The sequence below is a fragment of the Taudactylus pleione genome, unplaced genomic scaffold, assembly GCF_031769625.1.
Source record: "Taudactylus pleione unplaced genomic scaffold, aTauple2 ptg000198l, whole genome shotgun sequence".
In the NCBI taxonomy this organism is placed as follows: domain Eukaryota; kingdom Metazoa; phylum Chordata; class Amphibia; order Anura; family Myobatrachidae; genus Taudactylus; species Taudactylus pleione.
Window position 1 is genome coordinate 10,146,765 of NW_028284600.1, and position 25,037 is coordinate 10,171,801.

Genomic DNA, 25,037 nt, shown 5'->3' on the forward strand with positions numbered 1-25,037 from the left:
TACATAGGTCCGCAATTAGGGCAGCTTTGGGTGGTAAACCTTCTGAACAACCCATTGCAAGACACTTTGTTGAGCAGAGACATAATCTATCTAACTTTAAGCACATGATTATAGATCATATACCAGAGAGTCCTCGCGGTGGAGATAGACATAGAAAGTTATTACAGGCTGAAGCTAAATGGATATTCTATCTAGACACCGTTAAACCAAAAGGTCTGAATGATCACTTACAGTATAATGTTTTTTGCTAGCATTCTTGAGTATTTTCTCATAGATAGGGATATTTCTACTATGTGCTATTTTGATTACTGTGATACTGTATCTTATGGATTAGTGTCACAGTTTTTAAAAAAATATCTTTGATATTTATCATTTTGATTAATATCTAGTGCTTATGTCCCACCTAGTGTGTATTTTGTTGTTTCATTGTCTGTATATTGATGTTTTTTATCTATATGTCTTTTATGGTTCTGAGATTTCTAATGCACGTATCTAATTGGGCACTATGGCTTATGTGATATTTGGCCTGGGTGCAGGACGCTATTGGGTTTCCAGGGCAACTGAGGTGGAGCCGGGGACATGTGTTTCCGGATGATTGCCGGAAGTCCTGCTGGTGCCGCTGACGGAGCTTGGGAGACCCTGGCGTGTTACTGCAATGGGGGTATTTAAGGTGAGCTGTTTGTTTGCTTCTTTATTCCTGATGACGAGTTGAATAAACTCGAAACGTTGAAGTTGCAGTCTCCGTTCTTCTGTTTAAAATTGTGTCCGACGAGTGCCGCTACATGTGGATGGATGTATATATATATATATATATATGTATATATATATATGATATATCACATACATACTATATATATATATATACCATACTGTCGATGGTGAGTGACAGCACGCCCCCTTTGGTGGCACGCCCACCAAAGGGGGCGTGCTGTCACTCACCATCGACAGCACGCCCCCTTTGGTGCGAGACCCCGAGCGACGGATTCCTCGTCGCTCGCCGGGTCTCGCGCATGCGCACGACGGAGCTCCCTCCGTTGTGCGCATGCGCATTCGGGCACCATCGACCCGCTTGCGAGCGTCCTTCGCTCGCTAGCGGGTCTGAATTAGGTCCTAAGTGTGGGACAACTATAGCGATAACTGCAAATTACATCCACGGCATATCTGAGTAGTCTTTCACAAAGACTCCTCTGGGGAATCTGATACTGTGCAATGCAAATTTTTAGTGTTTTATAATTGTAATATCTAAATACATCCAGCCAAAAATGCATCGTTTATGGAACTGTGCTATCACCCTAATTGTGAATACTTTACTCCCAGCTGCTGGTAGCTATGTCATGCTCCTGTGGGTGGCTGCTTCTCACATGCTAGACACGCCTGCAAAGATATGCAGCCCTGCTCCTCACATTCTGTGGCCACACACCCTCCAGAGGGGGCCCTGGGAAGTTACTGTACCGGCGCCCAGGATTTCTCTTGGCAGCCCTGTCCGCAAGTGGGCCTCTAAAGGCAGGCTGGTGGGTGTCTACATACACAGAGCAATCGCACGCCAAGACATAGTGGGAGTACTAATGCCTTGCCGTGCGACTCCCTGCTTTCCCAAATTTGCATACGCATTTTCCTAGGTTGAAAGTGAGAATGTAAACTGCTACAATTGTGAGAAAAGTACAAAGACTTCATTACACTACAATATTTATTTATATGCAGCTGGGATGAAAAAAAAATACTATGCTGTGCAAACGATATGCTAAATTCCAAAAATTGCTACCCATGGTGCAGCATCTAAGGGCCTGCTTTACTACAGATCAGTGGCGTAACTAGGGCAGGGTGAGCGGGGTGCGTGCCCTGGGCGCCGTTGGATCGGCGTGCGGGGGGGCGCCGCCGGCCACGGTACCGGCCCGCCCGCTCTAGTTAGCAAGGAGTGCGGTCAGCACTACGCATTTACACAGGACCGGCGCTAGGCTTCCAGTGCCGGTCCTGTGCTGCACGCTTGAGCCCGTTCCCTCCCCCTGAGCGCTTGCCCAATAGCGCCAGGAGGCGGGCTCAGGCTGTGCATAACACACGCATCGCCGCCAGCGCTGGCGGCGATGCGTGTGTTAAACAGCAGCCAATGAGAGTCAGATAGACTCTCATTGACTGCTGCAGCACCCACTGCAAGAGCCGGACTTCCCTCCGGCTCCTGCAGTGGGTAATGGGACTGACGTCATGACGTCTGTCCCATAATGCTGAGCGCGCCAGCCCGGGCTGAAGCGGCGTCGCGACCAGGACCAAGAGCAGAAATTCAGGTAAGTATATTTATTTATATATCTATATATATATATATATATATTTTTTTTTTTTAAACCTATCTGCACAATGGGGAAGTGGGTGGCTACTACTGGGGGGACCTCTACTGGGGGAGGAGTGGCTACTACTGGGGGGACCTCTACTGGGGGAGGAGTGGCTACTACTGGGGGGACCTCTACTGGGGGAGGGGTGGCTACTACTGGGGGAACCTCTACTGGGGGAGGGGTGGCTACTACTGGGGGGACCTCTACTGGGGGAGGGGTGGCTACTACTGGGGGCGCCATTGGGAGGACCTACTCTACTGGGGACTACTACTTGGGAGGGAACTACCACTGGGGGCATTATAAAAGGGGTCTACTACAAGAGGCACTGCACTCGGGGGACCACTACTGGAGGCAATAATAGGAAGGGCCACTACAGGGGGCACTGGATAGGGGGGATCACTACAGGGTGCCTGCATAAGGGGACCACTACTGGGAAAACTGCATGGGGGGGACTACTGCTGGGGGCACTATATAAAGGGCACTGCATGAGGGGATACCGCTACTGGGCGCACTGCATTTTGGGGACTGCTACTGGGGGCACTGCATAAGGGGGAACACTACATGGGGTACTGCATTTGGGGGGCCACTACTGGGGGTACTGAGTAAGGGGAACTAATTGGGGGCTGTAAAAGGGGGACCACTACTGGGGATACTGTATAAGGGGCACTACTATGGGCCTGCATAAGAGGGACCACAACTGCATACTGGGGGTACTGTATAAGGGGTACTACTGGGGTTAAGGTGCATATGGATAGAAATGTTCAGCGCGAAAATAAAGGGGTGTGTTATGTTGACACGCCCCATTTGTAAGTGACCACGCCCATTTTTTTCCACACGCGCCTTTGGCGCGCGCGCAGCTCGGGATGCTGGGGGGGGCTCCCTTTTCAAATTTGCCCTGGGCTCCAAATACCCTAGTTACACCACTGCTACGGATCGTAACTGCATTTGCAATAGCGATTGCGCACCCAGTCCAACTACGATAGTATGCTAATCCAATGCAATGCTATCCCATCGCAGCACTACATAGGGACGCCCACTTTACTCAGCACACATACATACTGTTTAGCAAGACTGTGAAATGAGCGGTACACTGGAGTACCATCGCAGCCTCATGCTCACTTGCACAAGCTCTGACCTTACTCAGAAATTGCTAACTTCCACGTACTGTACGCTATGAGGCCTCAGACTGCGTAAGCCATCGCAGTGGATAATTTATGCACGCCTCTGCAACGGCGTGCGAACGTACTGAGACACCTGCGTTTCGCAGACCACCCCCTGTCACCTCCCACAAACGGCACTTCCTGTCAATCAATCTGCGATGGATCTGCATAGTCACTGCGATCGCAGTCCTGATCGCATCAGCCATTTCGTGCATGCGCACTGCGATGCATACGCATGCGCAGAATGAGACAATCGCCCTATTGCGTGCATAATCGCAGTTGCATACGGTAGGAATCAAGTCGCACCGTTGCATCTTGAGTGAAAAATTATGCATAAATAAGGACACATCTGTATGTAAAAAAGGAATTTCTTATAGCCAATGTATAGAATGAAAAAGCAATTGTATTCAGAGTCAGACAAAACATAATGCTGGAGGAAAGATGGATAATTTACCTGGACTGGAATACAATTGAATACTGAGCCCTCCTGGAACTTTCTATCTATGAGTGTTGTGTTCTCCTCTCCCAGGTTTAGAGATATCTGCACTCTACTCTCTCCCTGAGCTCCCGCCAGGTGTATGCAGACGCTTTCTGAGTGATGGGAGCGAATCTCTGAGGGAAAGATGACAGCATAGTGCCTGAGGGTGATAAATAGGAAGATTAGATTACACATATGTGGTGGATTTATAGACAAGTAATCAAATGATTATAATGATATAAGCACATTAGAGAAATCACTTTGAAAATGGCGCCAGCGCCATTTTCCTGAAGATGTGCATGGTGCCAGAGTCTACTTGATGACTACACCAATGAAATGGGGGAGCCCACATGGAGATTGCACACAGGCTATTGACAAAGGAATGTGCTACTGCAGACACCATCTTACTTGCTTAAGGGCAGACATTCTGAGCTGCCTCTGTCTTTTTACAAGAACATGCTGCGCACAAGGACTCAGAGTCTGCACAATCTCTAACCTTATCTGCTGCCACATATGTGACTGCAGCCATCTTAATCTTCTCCTTGTAGTGTGTGAGGTTAACACAGTGGACAGTTGTCTTCCACTTAGCTCCACAGATGCATGTAATACATGCATAAAAGCAGTTCCAGATCCCTGCCCCACTACCTAGAAGCAGCACACTCAGCAGACGGTAAGCTGTATAGAACCCCACTTTGCTCAAGCTCCGTTCCATCACCAGTGTACTTGTAACAGTGAGTGCGGGTGCACCTGTTATCTTTCAATAAACCAACACCACTGGTTAAGTAACTGGGCTGTTCATTGGCTGAGTCATCTGGGTGTGTAACTCTGCAATATCAACACCTGCACACACATTATATCTAACACAGGCCCCCTCCTCTCATAAACTGCCCCTGAATGTAAAATGAAAGAACGTGAGAGAACAATAATAAATTGAAAGCCTGAAATGAACACAAAAAGAAATGCTGTTATAATTCTAAATTTCAATAGTTTTAACTCATTGTTTTCATTGCTAGGTTTATTTTTATATCAGTGGTTATTAATCTAGTATTTAGGCCTCACCAAGTTCTTTTTTTGTAGTTATTCCTTCAAGAGCACAGTGGATGTCACAGTTTAAATTCATTTTTCACGTAAACAGTAATACAGTTTTATAATGATATTCACAAAAATATATGTCAAAGTCTCGGGTGTGTACCAGAAGATACAGGGGTCTTTTACTAAGCAGTGTTAGGAGACAGAGTGAAAAGTGATAAGGTGCCAGCCAATCAGCTCCCAACTGTCATTTTTCAAACACAGCCTGTGAGATGACATTTGGGAGCTGATTGGCTGGCACCTTATCACAGACTTATCACTTTTCACTCTGTCTCATAACACTGCTTAGTAACTAGACCCCACAGTATTTAAATAAAGTTGCAATCTTAAGGAGAGATAATGATTTCACATATATACACATGGGCACAGAGAGAAAGGGGGTGTATTGTTTATATTTGTCCCCCTCAGCAGCTCTGCAGCAGGTGGAGCCACACATTGTATGCTGAGCTGCTGACAGGGATATTCAAATTGTACCCCTTTGCAGCACACCTCGGCCTCTTCCCCAGGAACCTGGTTGGCCGAGCACTAGGAGCCCAACTGGGAATGTGACGTGAGTGAGATAGTGGCAGATCCAACAGGGACCCTAGAGAGAGATGTGCCCAGGGGCAGCCACTTCCACAGGTACCCAGATCTGTGCCACACAACGTGACCTTTGCAGCTTCACTTCACCTCACATAATATTCTTTTTTTGGTGAGAGGCCATGGCCACGTCTCCACAGATTTAGCCCCGTTACCTGTGCCCATCCCCGCTATAGACGATCCTGTATATACATACTTCAATCACATTAAAGAACACAACCCTCTGACTCTCTTTCATTGAAATGGTGGTAGACTGCACATGTACAGTACCAGGGGCGGAACTATGGGAGACAATGGAGGTGCCTGCTACCGGGCGCCAGCTCTGAAGGGGCACCTCCTCCATTGTCAACAACATATTCACCCCACTTAGTGCTGTAACTATGTACCTGGAGTGTACCGTCACGGCCGCCCAATACATGGCACCCCTTCCCGGCACCATACACTAGTGGAGAGCTCCATGTCAGACCATCAGCTGCTGCCTTTGCATGTGTGCAGAATCCATTCAGTGCCGGGAGAGGGCTGGGGGAAGCCCAGCTAGTGACCTATGGTAATTAGGCCACGCCCCTATTTTCAATCGCATGCAGCTTCGCGCGTGGCAAAGCTGCATGCGATTGAAAATAGGGGCGTGGTGACTAGAAAGCACAAGATACAAAGGTAGGCACAGGGTTCGACTGGGGTAGTGGATCAGGCCCTGCATCCACGCATGATATCAGTACTATAGCTGCTTATGGCCACGCAGTTAATAATTTATGCACGCCCCTGCAACGGCATTGAAACACACTAGCACGCCTGCGTTCGCCCGACCACCACCCACATCACCACCCAAAAACGGCACTACCTGTCAATCACTCTGCTCTGGGTCTGTGTAACCTCTGCTATCGGAATTCCCTTTGCAATTTATAGTTCGCGCACTGCGATGCATTGTCATGCGGAGAACGCAACAATCGACCGATTGCGTGTGTATTAGCTACTGCATTCCATAGTGAATCAGGCCCACTGAGTGGTCACTGGTGGCAAATGCAGCCAATCAGTCATGGAGAATTAGGGGCCTTAATGATTCAGGCTGGATAAATAGAGCATGGTATGTACTGTAAGGATAAAACTGAATTTGCTGTGTTTCCTAAATATATTCAAGTATACAGTATGCAGTTAAGTTTAATCTTTTACTTTCTGAATTGTAAGCACTGTATGTACTGTATGTTAAATATCACTTGTTTTAATATACTGATTCCTACTTGACTTTTGGATCCAAGTTCATACACATACAGGGCCGGACTGGTCATCGGGCACTTCTGGCAAATGCCAGAAGGGCCGATGGTCAAGTGGGCTGGTCTGGCCATCCGTTTGGATGCCATACAAAATGTCTTTCCCAAAATGGCCGCCACCGGAGAGAAGACATTTTTTCCACATTAAGAACAGTAATGACACTAGAGGCTCCGTTAGTCCTCTAGTGTCCACTTGCCATGGTCTGCCAGCAAACACTAGAGGACCAGCGGGACCTCTAGTAACAGGTACTGTGTGACATGCCCGCTTGCCTGCTGTGTGTAAACCTCTGTGAAGAGCTGAAAGTCCCGAAGAGGAGCAGCAGGCTTCTACAGGAGCAGGAGGAGACCCAATGCGACCCTGAAGTGGAGAGGAGAGGGGACACTACCAAACACTATCAGGTAAGTGTGTGCACTTTATTTACTTTTTAAATCTGTTGCTCTTTACCCTAGTGACAGAAAGCTTTATACTGTATAATCACTGTGTCTCCCCATCAGTATCCCAGCCCCCACCCTCTCTGTAACCCCCAATCAGTGTCCCAGTCCCAACCCTCTCTGTAACCCCCAATTAGTGTCCCAGCCTCCACCCTCTCTGTAACCCCCAATTAGTGTCCCAGCCCCCACCCCCTGTAACCCCCAATCAGTCTCCCAGGCCCCACCCTCCCTGTAACCCCCCTCAGTGTTCCAGCGCCCACCCTCTCTATAACACCCCTCAGTGTCCCAGCCCCCACCCTCTCTGTAACCCCCAATTAGTGTTCCAGCCCCCACCCTCCCTATAACACCCCTCAGTGTCCCAGCCCCCACCCTCCCTGTAACCCCAATGCCCCCACCCTCCCTGTAACCCCCCTCAGTGTTCCAGCGCCCACCCTCTCTATAACACCCCTCAGTGTCCCAGCCCCCACCCTCTCTGTAACCCCCAATTAGTGTTCCAGCCCCCACCCTCCCTATAACACCCCTCAGTGTCCCAGCCCTCATCCTCCCTGTAACTCCCCAAACAGTCTCCCAGTGATCTCGCACCGGTGAGATCATCGCAGCTAATATGATTGATCCCCAAAATGGGCCTGTGTGCTTTAAAATGCCAGGGCCTATTTTTAGTCCCAGTCTGGCCCTGTACACATATGTACTTTGTGTTCCAATAATACAGTATACAGTATAAAGGATAGTAATTTAATTATTTTCAGTGTGCTATTTTTTTCTGAGCAACGTAATGTCATATATTAATTTCTGCAGCCATAATACTAACTAAGCAGCAAAGATCAAATAAGGGTTATGTTTCAATAAGGGTTATGTTTCAATAAGGGTTATGTCAGTGGTTCACAAACTTTTTTGAATCACGGCGCCTTAGTGCATCAGCATTGTTTTCAAGGCACCCCTAAGTCAAAAGTTTGTTATTGAGAAATTCAGAAAACAATGTAGTACAGTGAAGTAAATTGTGCTCACCTGTCATCCTTAGGTTTGGTTATATAGTGGTAGACAGGTTTGTGCTTCTGTTTGTGCACATAGTTACATTACATTGACCATAAAGAATTTGATTTGGTGCTGGACCACCAACCTGAGGCACCCCTCCAAGTGTCCTGGGGCACCCCAGGGTGCTATGGCGCACAGTTTGGGAACCACTGGGTTATGTAAAAAGTCAAATGATGATGAAAGACAATAAAATGGCAAAAAAAATACATGATCTCACCTGTATCAAAGCATTGTAGTTATTATTATTATTATTATTATTATTATTATTATTATTATATAATAATTTTACTATTTACATATTTACATGTGTAAAATCAACAAATACAAGATTAGAAAGTCTCCATAATAAAATGTTGCAGTTTTATGTAATATTTTTTTCAGCAAAGTACATACAATAAAAGACATACAGTACAGTACTGTATTTGTGTAGTAAACTAGATGCACAGTACATATACAAATATAATAACTCACAGGTTTGCATCCAGCATCCAAGAGATCTGCAGTATGATCAGCCCTACAAACAAAGCGTACAACACCATGTTTCAGTACTACAGTATGGTTTGTGATTGAGCATTTGTATCATTACTGTGTATGTTATATTATCACCAGACACCCACTCGCAGTATCCTGTGGCAGTACACAAGATGGACATTGAACGTAGCACAACCAATATTTGTTCAGCGATGTTTGATTAGCTCATAGTTGTTGTATGTGTAGTGTATTTCCACATAGCTAAACAAAGCATGTTTTGTTAAGAGTGATTTTTTGAGGACTTTAGGCAGGGTGAGAATTGTTTTTCAGCAGTTAAAAAACCTCTGTTAATTGGGAATGTAGTTGGCATCCCAGCAGTCGCGACGCCAGCGCTCAGAATGCCGGCACCAGAATCCCAACAGCAGTTAGAATCCTGGCTTCCGGACCCTGACCGCGGGCATCCCAATGGTAAGTATTAGAGTTAGGGCTTAGGGTTAGGCTCTAGCGGGCTGTGGGGGGGAGTGTTAGGGTTAGGCTGCTGGAGGGGAGGGTTAGGGTTAGGCAGTGGTAAAGAGAGAGTTAGGGGGAGGGTTAGGTTTAGGGTTAAGCACTAGCGGGAGGGTTAGGGTGGAGTGGTGCAGTTATGGAGTGGTGGAGTTAGGGGGAGGATTAGGTTTAGGGTTAGGCACTAGCGGGAGGGTTAGGGTTAGGCTGTGGGGGGGGATTTTAGGGTTAGGCTGCTGGAGGGGAGGGTTAGGGTTAGGTAGCGGGAGGGGTTAGGATGAAGGGTTAGGGGTTAGTGTTAGTATTGTTACGTACTTAGGATTCTAAATGTCAGGATGCCACTGTCAGTAATTTGACCGCTCGCATCCCGCCCACCGGGATCTCATAACTAGTAATATTAGTTATGCTGAACAGTAAGATTATATAAGTGAGCTGAAAATTATAAGGGCTTTTAACCTTCAACAGTCTTCCATCTTCATCTTTTAGTTTGTCAATATCTTCCTTAATCTTTTAATAAAGACTAGCTTTTATTTTTAATTTCTGGATATCTTATCTGGATTATTATGTGGATTTCTCACACCATCCTGCCATGTTCTTACACTCTGTTGTGTGTTCATGCACTGTGGTAATAAAAAAAGCCATTAGGAGTACTGTGTTAAAGAGACCCGCTCGCTAAGATGCATACTCTCGCTGCTGCCGATAGTATGCATTGTGCGCATGCATATGCGTCGCAGCGCGCGTGCAAATACCTTAGCGAAAGTTCACAATGCGTTCGCTCGTTGAGCATAGACAGCCCAGCAGAGTGAGTGACAGGAGAAGCCGTTTGTAGGTGGTAACAGGGGCTGGCAATTAAAAACGGGGGAGTGGAGGTGCAAACGCAGGCGTGCCTGAGCATCTCAACGGCGTATTAGAGGCGTGCATAATTATAAGATGGCATCATAGTACACGTCACCCGGCTTGTTTATACACTGAAGTGCTCGCAGTGCTCGCGGCAGGGTATGGTCAACCTCAAGCGCTGCGATCGCATCCGATGTACCGATGGTTGCATACACTTCCTGGACATGACGTGCACAAGTGGGCGTCTTAAGACAGGCTGGTGGGTGTCTGCATACACTATGTGATCGCTCTCTAAGAAATACTGGGCGTGCTAATGCGTTGCATGCGATAGCACTGCCTAAGCAATTTGCATACACATCGTGCGAGTGATCGCATCTAGCGAGCGGCTCTGAATCAGGCCCTGTGTTCATTTTTAATGGGCACTGTGTGTTCAGGCAATGTTTGAAAAAAAATAACACCATTAATGTGCCATTAAATTGAACTTGCATCTTTTTTTTCTCTAGGACATCTCACTGCAGTATACTATATTGTTCATTTGTTCACAAAATTGAATTCTCTTCTGTGTTTGAGGCTGCTGCACCCCAACAAAACCTCTTTGTTTATACGAGTTCCAGTTATATAAAAAAATGGTAAACAAAATTTTTTTTTCCAGTTGTTGTCTAAAATAAAAAAAAGGTTTTATAATTGAATTTAAAAATCATTTTGTGTATTTATTTAGCGTGTGCTCAGATGAGTACTGCAGCGTATATTATTGGTCTGTGGGCCTGATTTAGCAAGTATCACTACTGCGATTGCAGCTCAGTAATCGCACGCAGGTCTGCTGCAAAAATATGCTACTGATTGCAATCGCAATGCCGTCACAGTCTAATATAAGGACGCCCACAACCCCTTATGCACATCCGTAATACTTTGCTAAATAGCAAAACCATCGGTACCATCGGTCCCTCACGCAGAATTACAGCAGCACTGACCTTATTTAGAAATTGCAAACTTCATCGCCCCTGCAACGGCGTTCAAATGCACTGACACGGCTGTTTCCCCGACCAGCCCTACATCACCTCCCACATATGGCACTTCCTGTCAATCACTCGGCAATGGGTCTGCGTAACCACTATGATTGCAGTGGCCGGTTAGCACATGCGCACTGTGATGCATATGCATGCGCGGAATGCAATAATCAGCCGATTGCATGCATATTAGCAACTGCGATCCTTGCTGAATCAGGCCCTGTGTGCGGTGGTGTCCCCCATCATCTGCACCCCAAAAATATTCTCAAGTGTAAAAAAAAATTTCTTGGCTGGTGTCAAAAATAAAAACAATCATAGATGAGTTGATAAAAGAGCAGGAGGAACAACCCAGTACTAGTGCTGCAGCTGCTGCCAGTATTAATACTTACTGTAGTATTCGAACATCTACTAAGGTTTAAGAAAGAGCACGTCAAATCTAAGCAATATTTCACAATGTTAAAGAAAAAACATCACTTCTAACAGTAAGAGGAAACTTACTGTCTAAAAACTTAAAACTGCCAGCATACCATACAGTACATCACACGCAGTAACAATGAAAGGCTCAGACCATGGCCTTTCTTTATGAGTGGTGGTCCTGCTGCTGCTGTTTCATGTACTAGAGTGCCTATTGTGGAAGCCAAGGCCAAACACAGGCAGGCATATTCTGTAACCTCACATGCACCACCTTCTAGAAGTCTCACCTTTAAAACAGACTGGGGGTCTTAAATTTCTGACACTGTAATCCTATAGAAGCCACCTTCGACCATTTCTGCACCCTCTGCAAATGTGAGGATGAGTAGGATTAAAAGTAAAGATGGTGACTTGGAAATGAAGGATGCTACTGTGGAAATGCAAAAGGATGTGGGGAGTATTTGTGTATCCAATGCTACTTGGAATGCTCCTAATGTTTATGTTGAGGCACGGCATTGGATGGATATGAGAAGTCAGCAGTGCGCGTCCCTATGCTCAGGGAAACTATGGAAACATTGCCATACTGTATTTTCGCAGTTGTGGTCTGTGTGAAATCACACCTGCGATTGCATTAGAGTCCATCTCTGAATCGGACCCTATGTATGTCAACCATTTCCCTCTTCAGTGGACTGTGAGTCAGGTGACTAGGATCTCAGAGGCAAGTAAAGTGGCATACTGATGGTCAGCATCACACTAGCAGGTAATACAATGCAAGTTTACCCAGCTGGCGGAGGTACCTGTAGTAGTATTTGGCAGAAGCGACTATGCCATTCACATATCTCAGCCAGCATTGCGATTTATGAAGCAAGGATATCCCATCAACCATACACTCACCTCATACCTAGAGTGTAGTGTCCTGTTATATTGTTTCCAAAGATCAAACTCTGTTGTTACATAGTTTTGTAACACATACTGTTGACATTATTATAAATACACCGATTGAAAGAAGTTGATTAAGACCCTGCGACAGCTGTACACTTCATTGTATTACTAGAGGCTGGTTCCCATCTGAGTTATATTTTATTTTCATTACATTGTGTATGTTTATTTTTGCTAGACATGTGTTTTATTTCATTCAATCTTTTTTAAGAATTTTTCACTTTTTTATGTCACTATTGTGAATATTCAATATTTTAGTCTTTGTTGATATATTCAATTTGTGGTACTTTATATGTGGTCAGCGCTCCTATTTTTACTTTTTCTGCCTGATATTTCTGGTGATTTATAGCACCTCATACCAGGTAGCTGCAGTCCTCATTTTATAGTATCCACCATCACTGCAGATGATTATATGATTTCTGAGGGAATTTGATTACACTTGGCGCTTTAGTGTGTGTGTTTCTTTAAGTTTACCCAGCTAACCTGTAGAGCAGGGATTGGTGGCCCTCCATCTGCTGCGAGATTGCACATCCCAGCATGACCTGCCTTGGTTTTGCTATCAGGGCATGCCAGGACTGTGGTGGGGTATGTGGTTTGGCAGTGGTTGGGGGGCATTTATTGCTCACCCCTGCTGTAGAACAACCCTACTCAAAGATGACAAATGGAGTTTAAAGTGTTATACAGAGCTCCCAGATGCATCTGCCCTATTTGTCCTTAAGTAGTCTCTCCTTTATGTTGCTCACATGAGAGTGATACTGTAGGTCACAAATCAACCCTATGGGCCAAATGTTAAGGCAAATTCCGTTTTAAAATAACTGATGCAGCTGGTCCTTTACTTTTTTGCTCAGAAAGACTGATTATGACATATCTGGGAAGCTAAGTAGTGCGAGACCTGTCTGTGCTCTGGATGGGATACTTGTAGCTATAGGCTTTTTCTGCACAATAGAGTCTCTAGTAGCTTTTAAATATGTCTTAATTAAGGCCAATAGTAGGGTCACCCTCATTATTGGTGAAGGGCTCGCTGGTTGACCCGAGGCTCACTACAATACCCGCAAGGTCATGCTTAGACAGGTGTCTCCCAGAATAATTTTCAACAGTCTGAGTAGCCTCATTCACTCTCCTTTCTAAAATATGCAGTACCTTGCTAAACAAAGTCTTGTCCTTAGCTTGGTAGCAGGGGATAATAGATTTCCCATAGAGGTCAAATGTGTCATTGAGACTAAAACTAAATGTGAATACACTTAACCCTGCATCAGGCGCAGCTGGCCTGACAGGTGCCACAAAGCTGTTCTTGCTCACCTCTCCGACGCAAGGGGCGCAGGGGCCTGCCCCACCTAGTACCATCCTATCTCTAGGTGCTGTTTGAAACCCCCCTAGTCAGTTTTCCCGCCGCCTGCGTGGAGTGCAGTAGTGACCTTCCCGGCCTCTCAGGCTCACTGCGTCCAAACTCGCCCGACTTTTGAAGGTACGTATTTCTTTTTATTTTCTCACAATTTTGTGTACAGTATTTTGCTCATTTTATGAATGAAAATTACAAAGGTTGTGGGTATTTTGCGGAAATATGTAGGTTTGTCCAGGGTGGCCTCTTAAAATTTAGTAATTTTTGTTTTACTTGCTTTAAGGTTAATAAATGGTTAATAAATTTGGTTTTGTGAATCAGATTTCCATATATTCTCTCTTTGTACATCCTAATGAAGCTCACTGTACACTTTAAGAACGTTAGAATTGAGTTAATTAAGTGCTAAAGATGATTTTATAACAGGCGCCAATAAGGCACACTGCACCCGAACCTGGGAGTCCCAGAGGTGCGCCTGACGCAGGGTTTATACATACATTAAAAATAGAAGTATCAGGATGAGAGGGCTGTCAGATATTCCTTCCTACTTTTCGCCAGTAATTGGTTTTGCCTCAAATTATACCTACAGATGTGTCCTCTTGCAACTTTTATAATCACACTGCAAAGTAAACGGGCACACGCATCACGCCATGTGATTAGCTACGGCTGCATGCGCCACGGTACACCATTGCACACACTGCATTCGACCATGCGATCCTGTGGTGTCGCGGGTGCGAATGCAGTGCGCGTACCAGTACGAGCAGCAAAAATTAAAGCTCTAATTTATCTGAAAAACAAATGTGGTTTCCTACATCAACAGGATAAGAGGCTCTCATTCTCTGTTCAAGAGTCCTAGGGATTAGGATATGGGCTATGCAAAGGCTACAGCAATATACGTTCTGGGAAAACTAAATGAACTGGACAATTCTCCATCACCGACATCTGACTTTGGGAAATGTGGCCTTAAATGAATATTTCAAACAATGGTTCAAACCTTCCAGAGTTCTAGAATAGATCGATTTGCAACTTCTTTCTAAAGCCCAGGTTTCTACCTTTGTGTCCAGAGTGTGGAAACAGGGAGCATTAAACAGGGATGTAATGTCTTTCCCATAGTCAGACCGTATTATCCTTTCTGCTCTCCTACCACCTGATTTTTTAACGAAGATATTGCATAAAATGAGAGAACAGGGTGTATATTTACTAAAGTGAGAGTTTTTAGAAATGAAGATATTGCCCATATCAACCAATCAGATTTTACGTAACATTTAACTTGCATCTTCTAGAAAATAATAGCTAGAATCTAATAGGTTGCTATGGGCAACATCTCCACTTCTAAAAACTCTCACTTTAGTAAATGTACCTCCAGGTATCCTATTTATCCAACTAACATGACTTAAGATTGTCATATTCTACAGTAGACCTTAATTTTGCCTCACTAAGGCAATGCAAGGACCAGATATTCTACCATGATTAGAGAATTGAATGCATGGTATAGTACTGCTAATACAACTAGATCCACTTATCTTCTTCCTAGACTTTCGGGCTGTCAAATGTGATGCAGGCCTTGCATCAGCCACCATCTGCTATTATGGTTCAGTTCTTACCTTTTATCACCAAGGCTAACTGAAGACATATTTTATCATCACTTACTCAGGAGTTCTTTCTTACCCAGCGTTATTAATCAACAGTACTTTACGGTAGTTTGTTTTCCCGTGTTTGGGACTATAATGGTTGAATGTCATTTGCTCCCATACATTACCAGCTTTTCATTCCAACCAGCCAGATTGGACAGATGTCCGAAAAATAATTGGATAGTGTACACCCAGCATTAGGAATGTTTTAATTTATTGTAATATTTGTATGAGTTTTTCATTTTATGCTACTTATTGCTCAGTGGCCAAATATATTGTTTATAATATCCTTCTAAGGGAAAAGTTAACTTTTGCAATTTCTAAAACTAAATAAAGGTGCATGTATATGAGGTCCTTGGATGACATTTCTAGATTCAATAATGTCGTACTGGTCTTGCTTCTAGAAATCACACCACTTTGCACTCTACAGTATGTTTCTTATTATGATTATTTTTGTTTTGAGTTTTATTCTGGCTTAAAAATTAATTTAAAATATAAAAAAATGCATATTGAAATTAAAATTGCAAACAGCCTTGTTTAGCTGTGATTAGAAGTTTACCACCATGAAACATGAAAAATAAGTTACAAGAAAATAAGTAAAAGCCACTTATTCTATTGAATTGGCACAACAACATTAACTGTAAAGGGTGCACCAGCTATGGGTCCCAGAGGTGAGGAGGGCTTGGCAATGCTGTCTTATCCGCTCCAAAGGACCCCAGTTGCTCTTCTGAAGGTATGTTATGGTCAGTGCAATGAAGACACATCTGTGCTTTCTGAAAACTAAAATAAGACTTCATGTAACCCCAACGCATGCTAAGAGCAGTATGGTTGCCTTGGGAGGATGGAATACCATCTAAAGTGTGACCTCCCCTCAATATATTTGTAGGCAAGTGCTACACCATTGCTTTATTGTAAAGTGGATCTGAATCAGAGATGGATGGAATGTGGATTTTGTACACAGTGGAGCTATTGTTTGCCCATGCTCATGAAAAACTGTGCATACAAAAACACTTAGCAAGACCATGGCGGCATGTGACACGATGGTCTTGCGATGGCTATCACAGTGCTGATTTACTTGCAAAGTGAATGACATAAAGCCAGTGTTTAGGGGATGTAACGGTGGCAGGGGCGTATCTATAATGGGTGCAGGGTGTGCAGGGCACACGGGCCCCTGGGTCCAGGGGGGCCCTTCACCGCACACCCTGCACCCATAGTATTACTTACCTCTCCGGAGTCCCACGTCGGCGTGGGGGTCCGGCGCTGTAATAACGCCTGGAAAATTGCCGCCGTGGCCATTTTCCTCGTTTGCACATGCACAGTACAGGGAAAATGGCCGCTGCGGCCATTTTTCCAGTGACCTGCGCATACTCTATAGAGTCTGGGCGCACTTTAGTGCCCAGAGTCTATAACTCCGGCGCTGGACACGCACAGCTCAGTGCGCTGCCGGCCGCCGGACAGAAAAGAGGGGCCCTTCCTCTCTAGAAACACCCCTGAATGGGGGAGTGGTGACTCAAAAGTGTCATGACTGTTTCAGGGGCATGTTAGTGCATGCAACTGTGATACTGTATGCAGTAAAACTGGCTCCTGTGTCTTACTTCCAGTGGTCATGCTGCGTGATGATAGGATTACTCAGGATGTTGATATTCGACTGATGTGTGTCCAATGGTTGCATCTTTGTTTGCAAGCGGCAGATCAGACATGGTGACTATGGGCATCCCAATACAAATCCCACTGGTTGTAACATTTGCATGTTTTCACACAACCACAGTGTATGGAATCGCATCTGCAACATCATTTGCGTCCATTCCTGAATCAGGACTAATGTCAATTATACCATCTGCACAGCAGTCACATTTTGGTCCAGAGGTAGCCAAAAGTTTGATCATTTTGCATCTTTCTCATGCACAAAAACCGTTTCCCTTTCTCTGATAACCTTTTATCCCCTGTACATAACCATTAAAGGTTGGCAAAGTTGAGAACATACCTATAAAGGGTTTATGATTTCAAACATTTACAGAAGGTTAACAAGTTTTTAGCTGCTTCTTGCTAGTTGTGCACCGTTACTCACAAATTACATTTAGTTTCATAAACTGAAGGAAAAAGAGGTCATTATGAATGTCAAATATAGTCTAAAAACCCCCTAATGGCTGATGTCACCTTACACTTAGGCAACACAGATAGGTATGACACTCCTTGACTTAACTAAAATAGCCACACTGAAACATATGGAGGGGAAAAGAGGGTCAGCGTTATTTATTTATTTATTTTATCTAAATTAAACTGAATGAACTAGAAAATATGGTGGAGGAGAAGGAATGGCCAAGCTTACAGTATGACCGTCTGCCAGATCTACTCTAGGTGGAAGGCCAACTGCCATCCCATCACACAACACTCAAGTTATCAAACTCCCCTCCCAATGACACAAATCAATAGGCTCACCAGTAACAGTGGGGCAGCTTACCCCAGTAGGGTAGAATTGACCTAACCCATGTATTGGCAGGGTGAGCAACTTAAGAACTATAGCAAGACAGCCACTACTAGCATTCGTTCTGCACACCAAAAAGCCAACACACCCTTATGCCAAATGAAGATGGGAACATGAACTTCTAGAATCCTACTCTCAACCGAAAAACCCACCCACAAAGCTCCTACCTTTTAGTATCCTATAACACTTTTACAGATACCCCTTACTAAAAACCTCCTGCTTTGCCATTGTGAAATGATCTGCCTTCAGGGTTTAACTCATATAAAATACCTTCTGTTGCTCTTATTGCTGCAATAAATCAACTACAGTGGTATATGTTTCTAGACTGTTTTACTTCAACAGCTCCCTGAATATGTCTACCTAGACCATTAGAAAATAAAAATAGTTTCTGCAGATTAGGGTTAACGTCAGATCCACTAAAAGAATCTTTCCTCTCTCTCTGACTCCGCATTTCCTGCCTCAATATTTGCTAAATTCTGTACACCTAGCATTTTCTCAACTCATTGACCCTAGTATTGTTTCCTGATTTGTTGCTGTTGTCCCTAGCTTGTTTGTTTTTTCCTTCCTGAATTGCCTGCATCATCTTCTGACTGCCCTTAGCTAGCTAATTACCTTTATCAGCCTCTGGCCCATTGACTACCTGCATTGGCTTCTTATCCCTGAACTAGTATAACCTAGAACATTTTTGACTGAAATAACTGGCTGCTTATCTTCACTGGCTTCTGACTCTCTGAACTAACTTGTTCCTGTTAGAAAGCAGTGCACTCCTGCACTTTTTCCTAACTGTGCATACACGCTGAGCACTAGGACCCGGAGTTTACAGGAAGGTCTGACCTTTAACTTTATGTGCTGCTGTACGAGTGAATGCTGCCATTTTAGTCTTCCTTGTGTACTGTGAAAGTGACATGTTAGGTGACAGCAGTCTCCTGCTTAACTCCTTTAGAGAACCTGTCTAATACCTCCATTCCAACTTGTAACAGTGAGAACGGCTGTACCTGTTATTATTATTATTTTATTATTATCCTTTATTTATATGGCGCCACAAAGGTTCTGCAGCGCCTTACACAGTACATAAATGAGCACACAAGAAAAATAGTTAATAGTAATACAAAACAATGTAGGACAAGGACATGGTTTATAAACATAGCTGCATAACACAAGCAGCAGGACATGAGCAATCAGGTGTTAGGTGCCATTGTGGGGAGTTAGGAGTAAATTATACTATAAGTAGGGGGAGGAGAAGCACGTGAGGGAAGAGGGCCCTGCTCGTGAGAGCTTACATTCTAAAGGGGAAGGGCAGACAGACAGGGGCGACACAGATGGGGTAGATAGTGAGGAAGGAGCATGGAGCAGTGGGTTAGGATATGTGCTGCGGTATGTGTGTTTAAGATAACCTGATGTTATGTCAAGATTAAGTCCTTCATACATCTATCTCTATGACAGAAAATAGATTTTGTTTATGTGTTATTTACATGAGAGATGTACAAAATAAAGTTGTAGCACTTTAATTATTGTGTGTTACATTTTAGCATCTACATACATCATGATAAAAAATGGATATATTATGGGACTGTCCCGCCATCCTAATACAGCAGTGACTACTTTAGTCCCAGTTGCTGGGTGCTATGCCATGCTCCAGTGAGTGGGTGCGTCTCACATGCTAGACCCACCCACAAATGGGTGCAGCCATGCCCAACATGCTGTGGTCCCACAGGATGTTGCAGTACCCGGGCCCAGAATTTCTTTTGGCAGCCCTGGAGGTGACAGGCAGAAGCAGATGGGCATAGTGGTGGGGTAGCAAGGCCATGGAGGGAGGGAGGTGGTTGAGAATAGAGGAACAGTAATGGCGGTGGAAAGAAGCGGTTGGTTGGAAAGCAGACTGATGAGAGAAAAAAAGGGGGAACAAGAAGCATAGGAGACAAGAGGGGGAGGATAGGGATGGATAAAGTAGATCTGTTATCTTTCAATAAACCAACACCACTGGTCAGGTAACTGGGCTGTTTATAGTTTGAGTCATATGCTGTAGAGTGCCTACATAACTCTGCAATATCAACACCTGCACACACATCTTTTCGAACAGTTTCAGCTGTCATTAACCTGAATCTCCTACAACAGTGTTTATTTAACTTGCGGGTTGTATTAATGTAATTATGTATACATGTAGATTTGTGAAATATCCAATGTGGTTATAAGCATCAACACTAAATTATAAATAAAAAATAAACCAATAACCCACAGAGAAATGTACATTATATTTTACATGCATTCAATCATATTTTGGTTTGAGCCAATAACAAGTGATTTGTGAATACATTTTCTAAACATAGAATTAATATTCCATAATTGTCAATTGTTCCACAAAGTGAACCACATGATAAAGTACTTGCACATCATTATCAGTAACACACCATAGTTATATAAAGCAACAATAAATCAGAGTATTTAGAGCATATTTACTAATATGAATTATGCCCTGTAAATATAATCTCTTATCACCACATATTGTTGACATAAGAAATTATTAAATTATGTAAACTACCAAATGCATATTGTAAGATCATGGCCCATCCCGCGAATGAAGTAAAGTAATAGCTTTCCCGGTACGGACACGGTGAGCCTAATGCCCATTCACTGCCATTGGGCTTTGCATGCGCCAGTACAGATCGATGGAAAGAGCCATTTTTAATACATTAATAAACCTATAGCACACAGAATCCTGCACAAATCCCACTGATCTGTGCTGTGCTTCTGTCGAACACGCTGTTGACAAGCAGCACTTACATTAATTTCGATCACAATATGACAGAAATTGCACACAACCGATCACTATTACATTATCAGAAAACTCGATTCAGTCAAACACGATTCTTAGTAAATCTGTGTGCTGGGCGCGGACAGCTGCAGGGGGGGTGGGTTAGGTTTAGGGCTCCCGGGGGAGACTTAGGGTTAGGCACCCCCCCGGGAATTTAGAGTTAGGCTAGGAGGAGGGAGGGTTAGGGTTAGGCACCCCCCCGGGGGACTTAGGTTTAGGCGGTGGGGAAGGGGAGGTTAGGTTTAGGCACATAGAGGGGGGATTAGGGTTAGGCACTGGGGGGGAAGGTTAGGGTTAGGCACCCCTAAAGGAGGGTTAGGGTTAGGGGAGAGAATTAGGTTAGTCTATACTTACCTTAGGGACGATCTGGATTTTCACCCATGTCGGGCAGCCGCTGTCGAGATTCCAACCGCGGGACATGTGTCCAGCGGTAAATCATACTGATTCCCTACAATCCATATTTAAAATGTGGTTTTAGTGTGATATTTTCAGCTGAATTTGCATTGCGAATTTAGGAAATATTACTTTAATGTATTGAAATCCGCATGCAGGGGCAAAGCTTGCAATAAAGAATTCTCTTCACATCCTTCATAATATTTTTTGCAAAAAATACTGTGAGGTGTCCGCGCATTCGCCGCCACCATCTACCGCCAAGCTCCAAGCTCTTTTTTTTATTATTGATCCTAGAAAGTGGTATCAAAGTCATTCCATGTATTTTCTATCTTCTGCATTTAGCAGCCACGTGTTTAAAAGTTCAGTTACACTGAATGCACAGAGGTGTAGCCCATGTGTTCCCAAAAATTCTTTATGATCATTTCCCAGCAAGGACTTGGTACAATGACCTTTTCCCCTTGTACCTTAGCCAATGTTTGGCCTAAAGTTTAGCACATGTAATACAGCAGTACACGTCCTCACATTTACTTGAGGCCAGCAGGTGCATTGTTGACTCTGTCAAGCTTTTCTATGCCAGCTGTGCCCCAGTGCTGACAAGTAAACATTACATGAACTCAGAGTATTAGAGGATGTCACGCATTTGCAGTACGCAACAATTGCCTGATTCAGCAAGGATTGCAACTGCTATTACACACGCAATCAGCCAATTGTTGCGTACTGCAAATGCGTATGCATCGCAGTGTGCGAATGTGGTACCCCCAAGTTTGTCCAAATAGGGTTCCCCCAATTTTTGTTATTATACTGTATATAGATATTACTGCCCCATTCACTATAGTTGCAGGGCTAGTGAACTTTGATTGACCCTGCTCCTGTCAGTCCCTACTGAGCATGTGCAGACAGGGGGGAAGAAATCATCTCTTGGACAGTAACCCCTTTTTGCGGGAAAAATCACCCCCATTCATTGGCAACCTCGGTGTCCAGGCAGAGAACTCTAGGGGCGGCTTGTTGCTGGGGTTCCCCTGTCCACTCAGGGAAGTTGGATAGTGGGGGGCGGAGAGAGATGTGAAGGCTAGAAGAGCAACCCCTGAGTAAATGGAGTGAGGTGTGACGATCTTTCTGTGGCGTGCCCTTGGATCTGTGGAATATGGGGAGAGTGTGTTCACCCCTTGGTTGCCCTGCATTACAATTACTGTACTCTGTAGCAGAGAGGAGTACCCCACTGGAGTGTTATACCAAGCCCCTACAAGTGCCTTACCATGGATTATAAATACTGTACTCAGCAGCAGAAGAGGAGTACCCCACTAGATTGCCATACCAAACTCCTACAAGTGCCTGAGGTGTAATTACACCCTGGAGGCTAAAGAGCCCCGCTGAGCCTGCCCCTGCAGGACCCCCTAGAGTAATCACCACCTGTACCTGTATCTGTCAGCCTCTGCACTCGGAGAAGACTGTTGCTGCCGGGACTTGCTGGGAGAGCCGTACGACCCCTTATGCTGTGGGCTGCCTGGAGAAGTGCCCGAAGAGCCAGAAGATCAGAGTGAAGGAGCTGCCTGCAGGATCAAAGGGAAGGAGCCCACACCGTGACTTGACCACCAGCGCTGAATGGAGGGATACCCACCTGGAGCAAGGCTACACTGGAAGGACCCGAGGACAGTGTGCAAGGGAAAAGACAACCCCAAAGGAAAAGGCTCAAGGACCCCTGGGCTGCAGTAACTTCTCAGCCAGACAGAGCTCTGAGAAGGGGAATTCCCCTGCAAGCATCCCTGTGTACTGACATCTGAGGACTGCTTCTTGGAGCTCTGGTGCGGTGCTAAGCATCCCGAAGCTCCGGTGGATTTCATGGAGGCTGAACAGCCACAGCTTGGGGTGAGACCTGTGCATTTCCCCCTACCTTCCTCCTTTACTACCTCCCTCCACCTTCCGTGCCACCAGTAGTGTTCTCCCACTTAGAGGACCTTGTATATATGTCCCTGGGCAGAATGTTGGATTTCTTTTCCACGTAGCACGCAGCCATGTTTAATAGTTAGTGAGTAGTACACTTAAGTGCCTGGGTTTGGTGTGCGATATTACCTAAGCAGTTATTAGGGGGGAAGAAGGGATAGGATACTCCCTTTTCTCTTGTTCATTGCTTATCTGGAGTTTTATCTTTCTTGTGAACCTCCAGTTCATGCTGGGAGGGGACATGATTTGGGTTATTGTGTCAGCTCATGTCTGATGCAATTGTGACTACTGTAAATGCTGTTTTCTTGCCATGTAATGTATATGTATTCGCTGGTATTGGTGTAAATGCAAATGTCTCATTGCTAAAGTTTTATTTTGTTTACTTGTATATCTATGCCCACCGAGGCATCTTTTCTATTTATGCATGTATAGGTTTGCAACTGTCTCTGTGCCTAATGTCAGTCAAGTGCTAAATGTTTGCTGTACTGTGATGGTGCATTGCTGGTTTTCAATATTCTAATGTAATGTATATTCATCCTTGCCAGTGCCTAATTTGTATGCTGACATTTCTCAAAATACTGTGTATTTTACTGTGAAGCATTTACCTTGTTAATTGATGTGGTGCAATGTATATCTAATGCTTGCTTAACCCTGTGTAACCCCGGCTGGCAATTCGGGTGGTAATAATTTGTGGCATAGGCATTTAGGTAGATTGTTCTTCTATTGTCTCAAGGCTCAAAGACTGTGTTTTAGTTATATCAAGTTGCCAGTGAACTACTGCTATCAGCATAGCCACAGTATTATCCCTATTTTTCTAAAGGCTCAATGACTGTGTTTAAGTTATTGCAAGTTGCTTATGAACTATTGCCATCAGCATAGCCTCAGTATTATCCCTATTTTTCTCAAGGCTCAAAGATTGTGTTTAAATTATTACTAGTTTCCAGTGAACTATTGCTATCAGCATAGCCTCAGCGTTATCCCTATTTACTCCAAGGCTCAAAGACTGTGTTTAATTTATTGCAAGGTGCCGGTGAACTACTGCTATCAGCAGTAGTGAGGTTGTATTCTGTTCATGATACATTTTATACTGCTGTTATTCACTCATTTGTAAAAATAAAACTGCATTGTACCTTCCTTCCGGTCTGGTTACTGTGTCTGCAAAAGGGGATATTATTAGGCTTACCTCTCTGTCACGGTGTGTCCTAACTCAGCTACGGGGAGATCGGCCACCAAAGCTTACTGAACACACCTGAATCTGGTGCTAGTGGTGCATCATTACTGTACTAAGTTCCGGAGCATCACACGAACTAGCCACTGCAATCAGGACTGTGATTGCAGTGACTATGCAGACCCATCACAGAGTGATTGACAGGAAGTGCCACTTGTGGGTGGTAATGAGGGGTTTGTTGGGGAAACGCAGGTGTGCCAGTGCGTTTCAACGCTGTTGCAGGTGCGTGCATAAATTATCCACTGCAATGCCATACACAGCTTGAGGACTCATATTGTGCAATGAAGTTAGCAATTCCTGTGTAAGGTCTGACCTTGTGCAAGTATGCGTGAGGCTGCGACGGTACTCAATTGTACTGATGGTTTCGCAGTCTTGCTAAACATTATGGATGTTTGTAAGGTTTGGTGGGCGTCCTTGTGTAGTGCTGCGACGGCATAGCAATCACAATGGATTAGCAGGTATGCAGTCACATTGCCGGCGGAAGGAATGCCGCCCGGCAATATACCAACGCTGATATCCCAACAGCAAACGGGATACAGACGCCGGCATCATGAAGCAGTAGAATCCTGATCATCCAGACGGGCAAGTAATGGCAAAGTCCCCGGGGAAGAGGGGTTAGGTTTAGGCACCACTGTGAGGGGATAGGGTTAGGCACCACCAAGGGAGCGTTAGGGGTGGGTAGG

At 44.6% G+C, this 25,037-nt stretch overlaps 1 protein-coding gene across 1 annotated transcript in view; it reads right to left on the bottom strand.

Annotated features, from left to right (window-relative positions):
* LOC148518853 (alpha-2-macroglobulin-like) overlaps window positions 1-8,898 on the bottom strand; it is a 229,079-nt gene extending 220,181 nt beyond the window's left edge. Inside the window, exons 1-2 of the mRNA XM_088476974.1 lie at window positions 8,831-8,898; window positions 3,939-4,122 (exon numbers count right to left, since the gene is read on the bottom strand). Of these exons, the coding sequence (XP_088333100.1) occupies window positions 3,939-4,122; window positions 8,831-8,898 (252 nt within the window). The remainder of the gene's footprint in view (window positions 1-3,938; window positions 4,123-8,830) is intronic.
* Window positions 8,899-25,037: the final 16,139 nt, after the last annotated feature.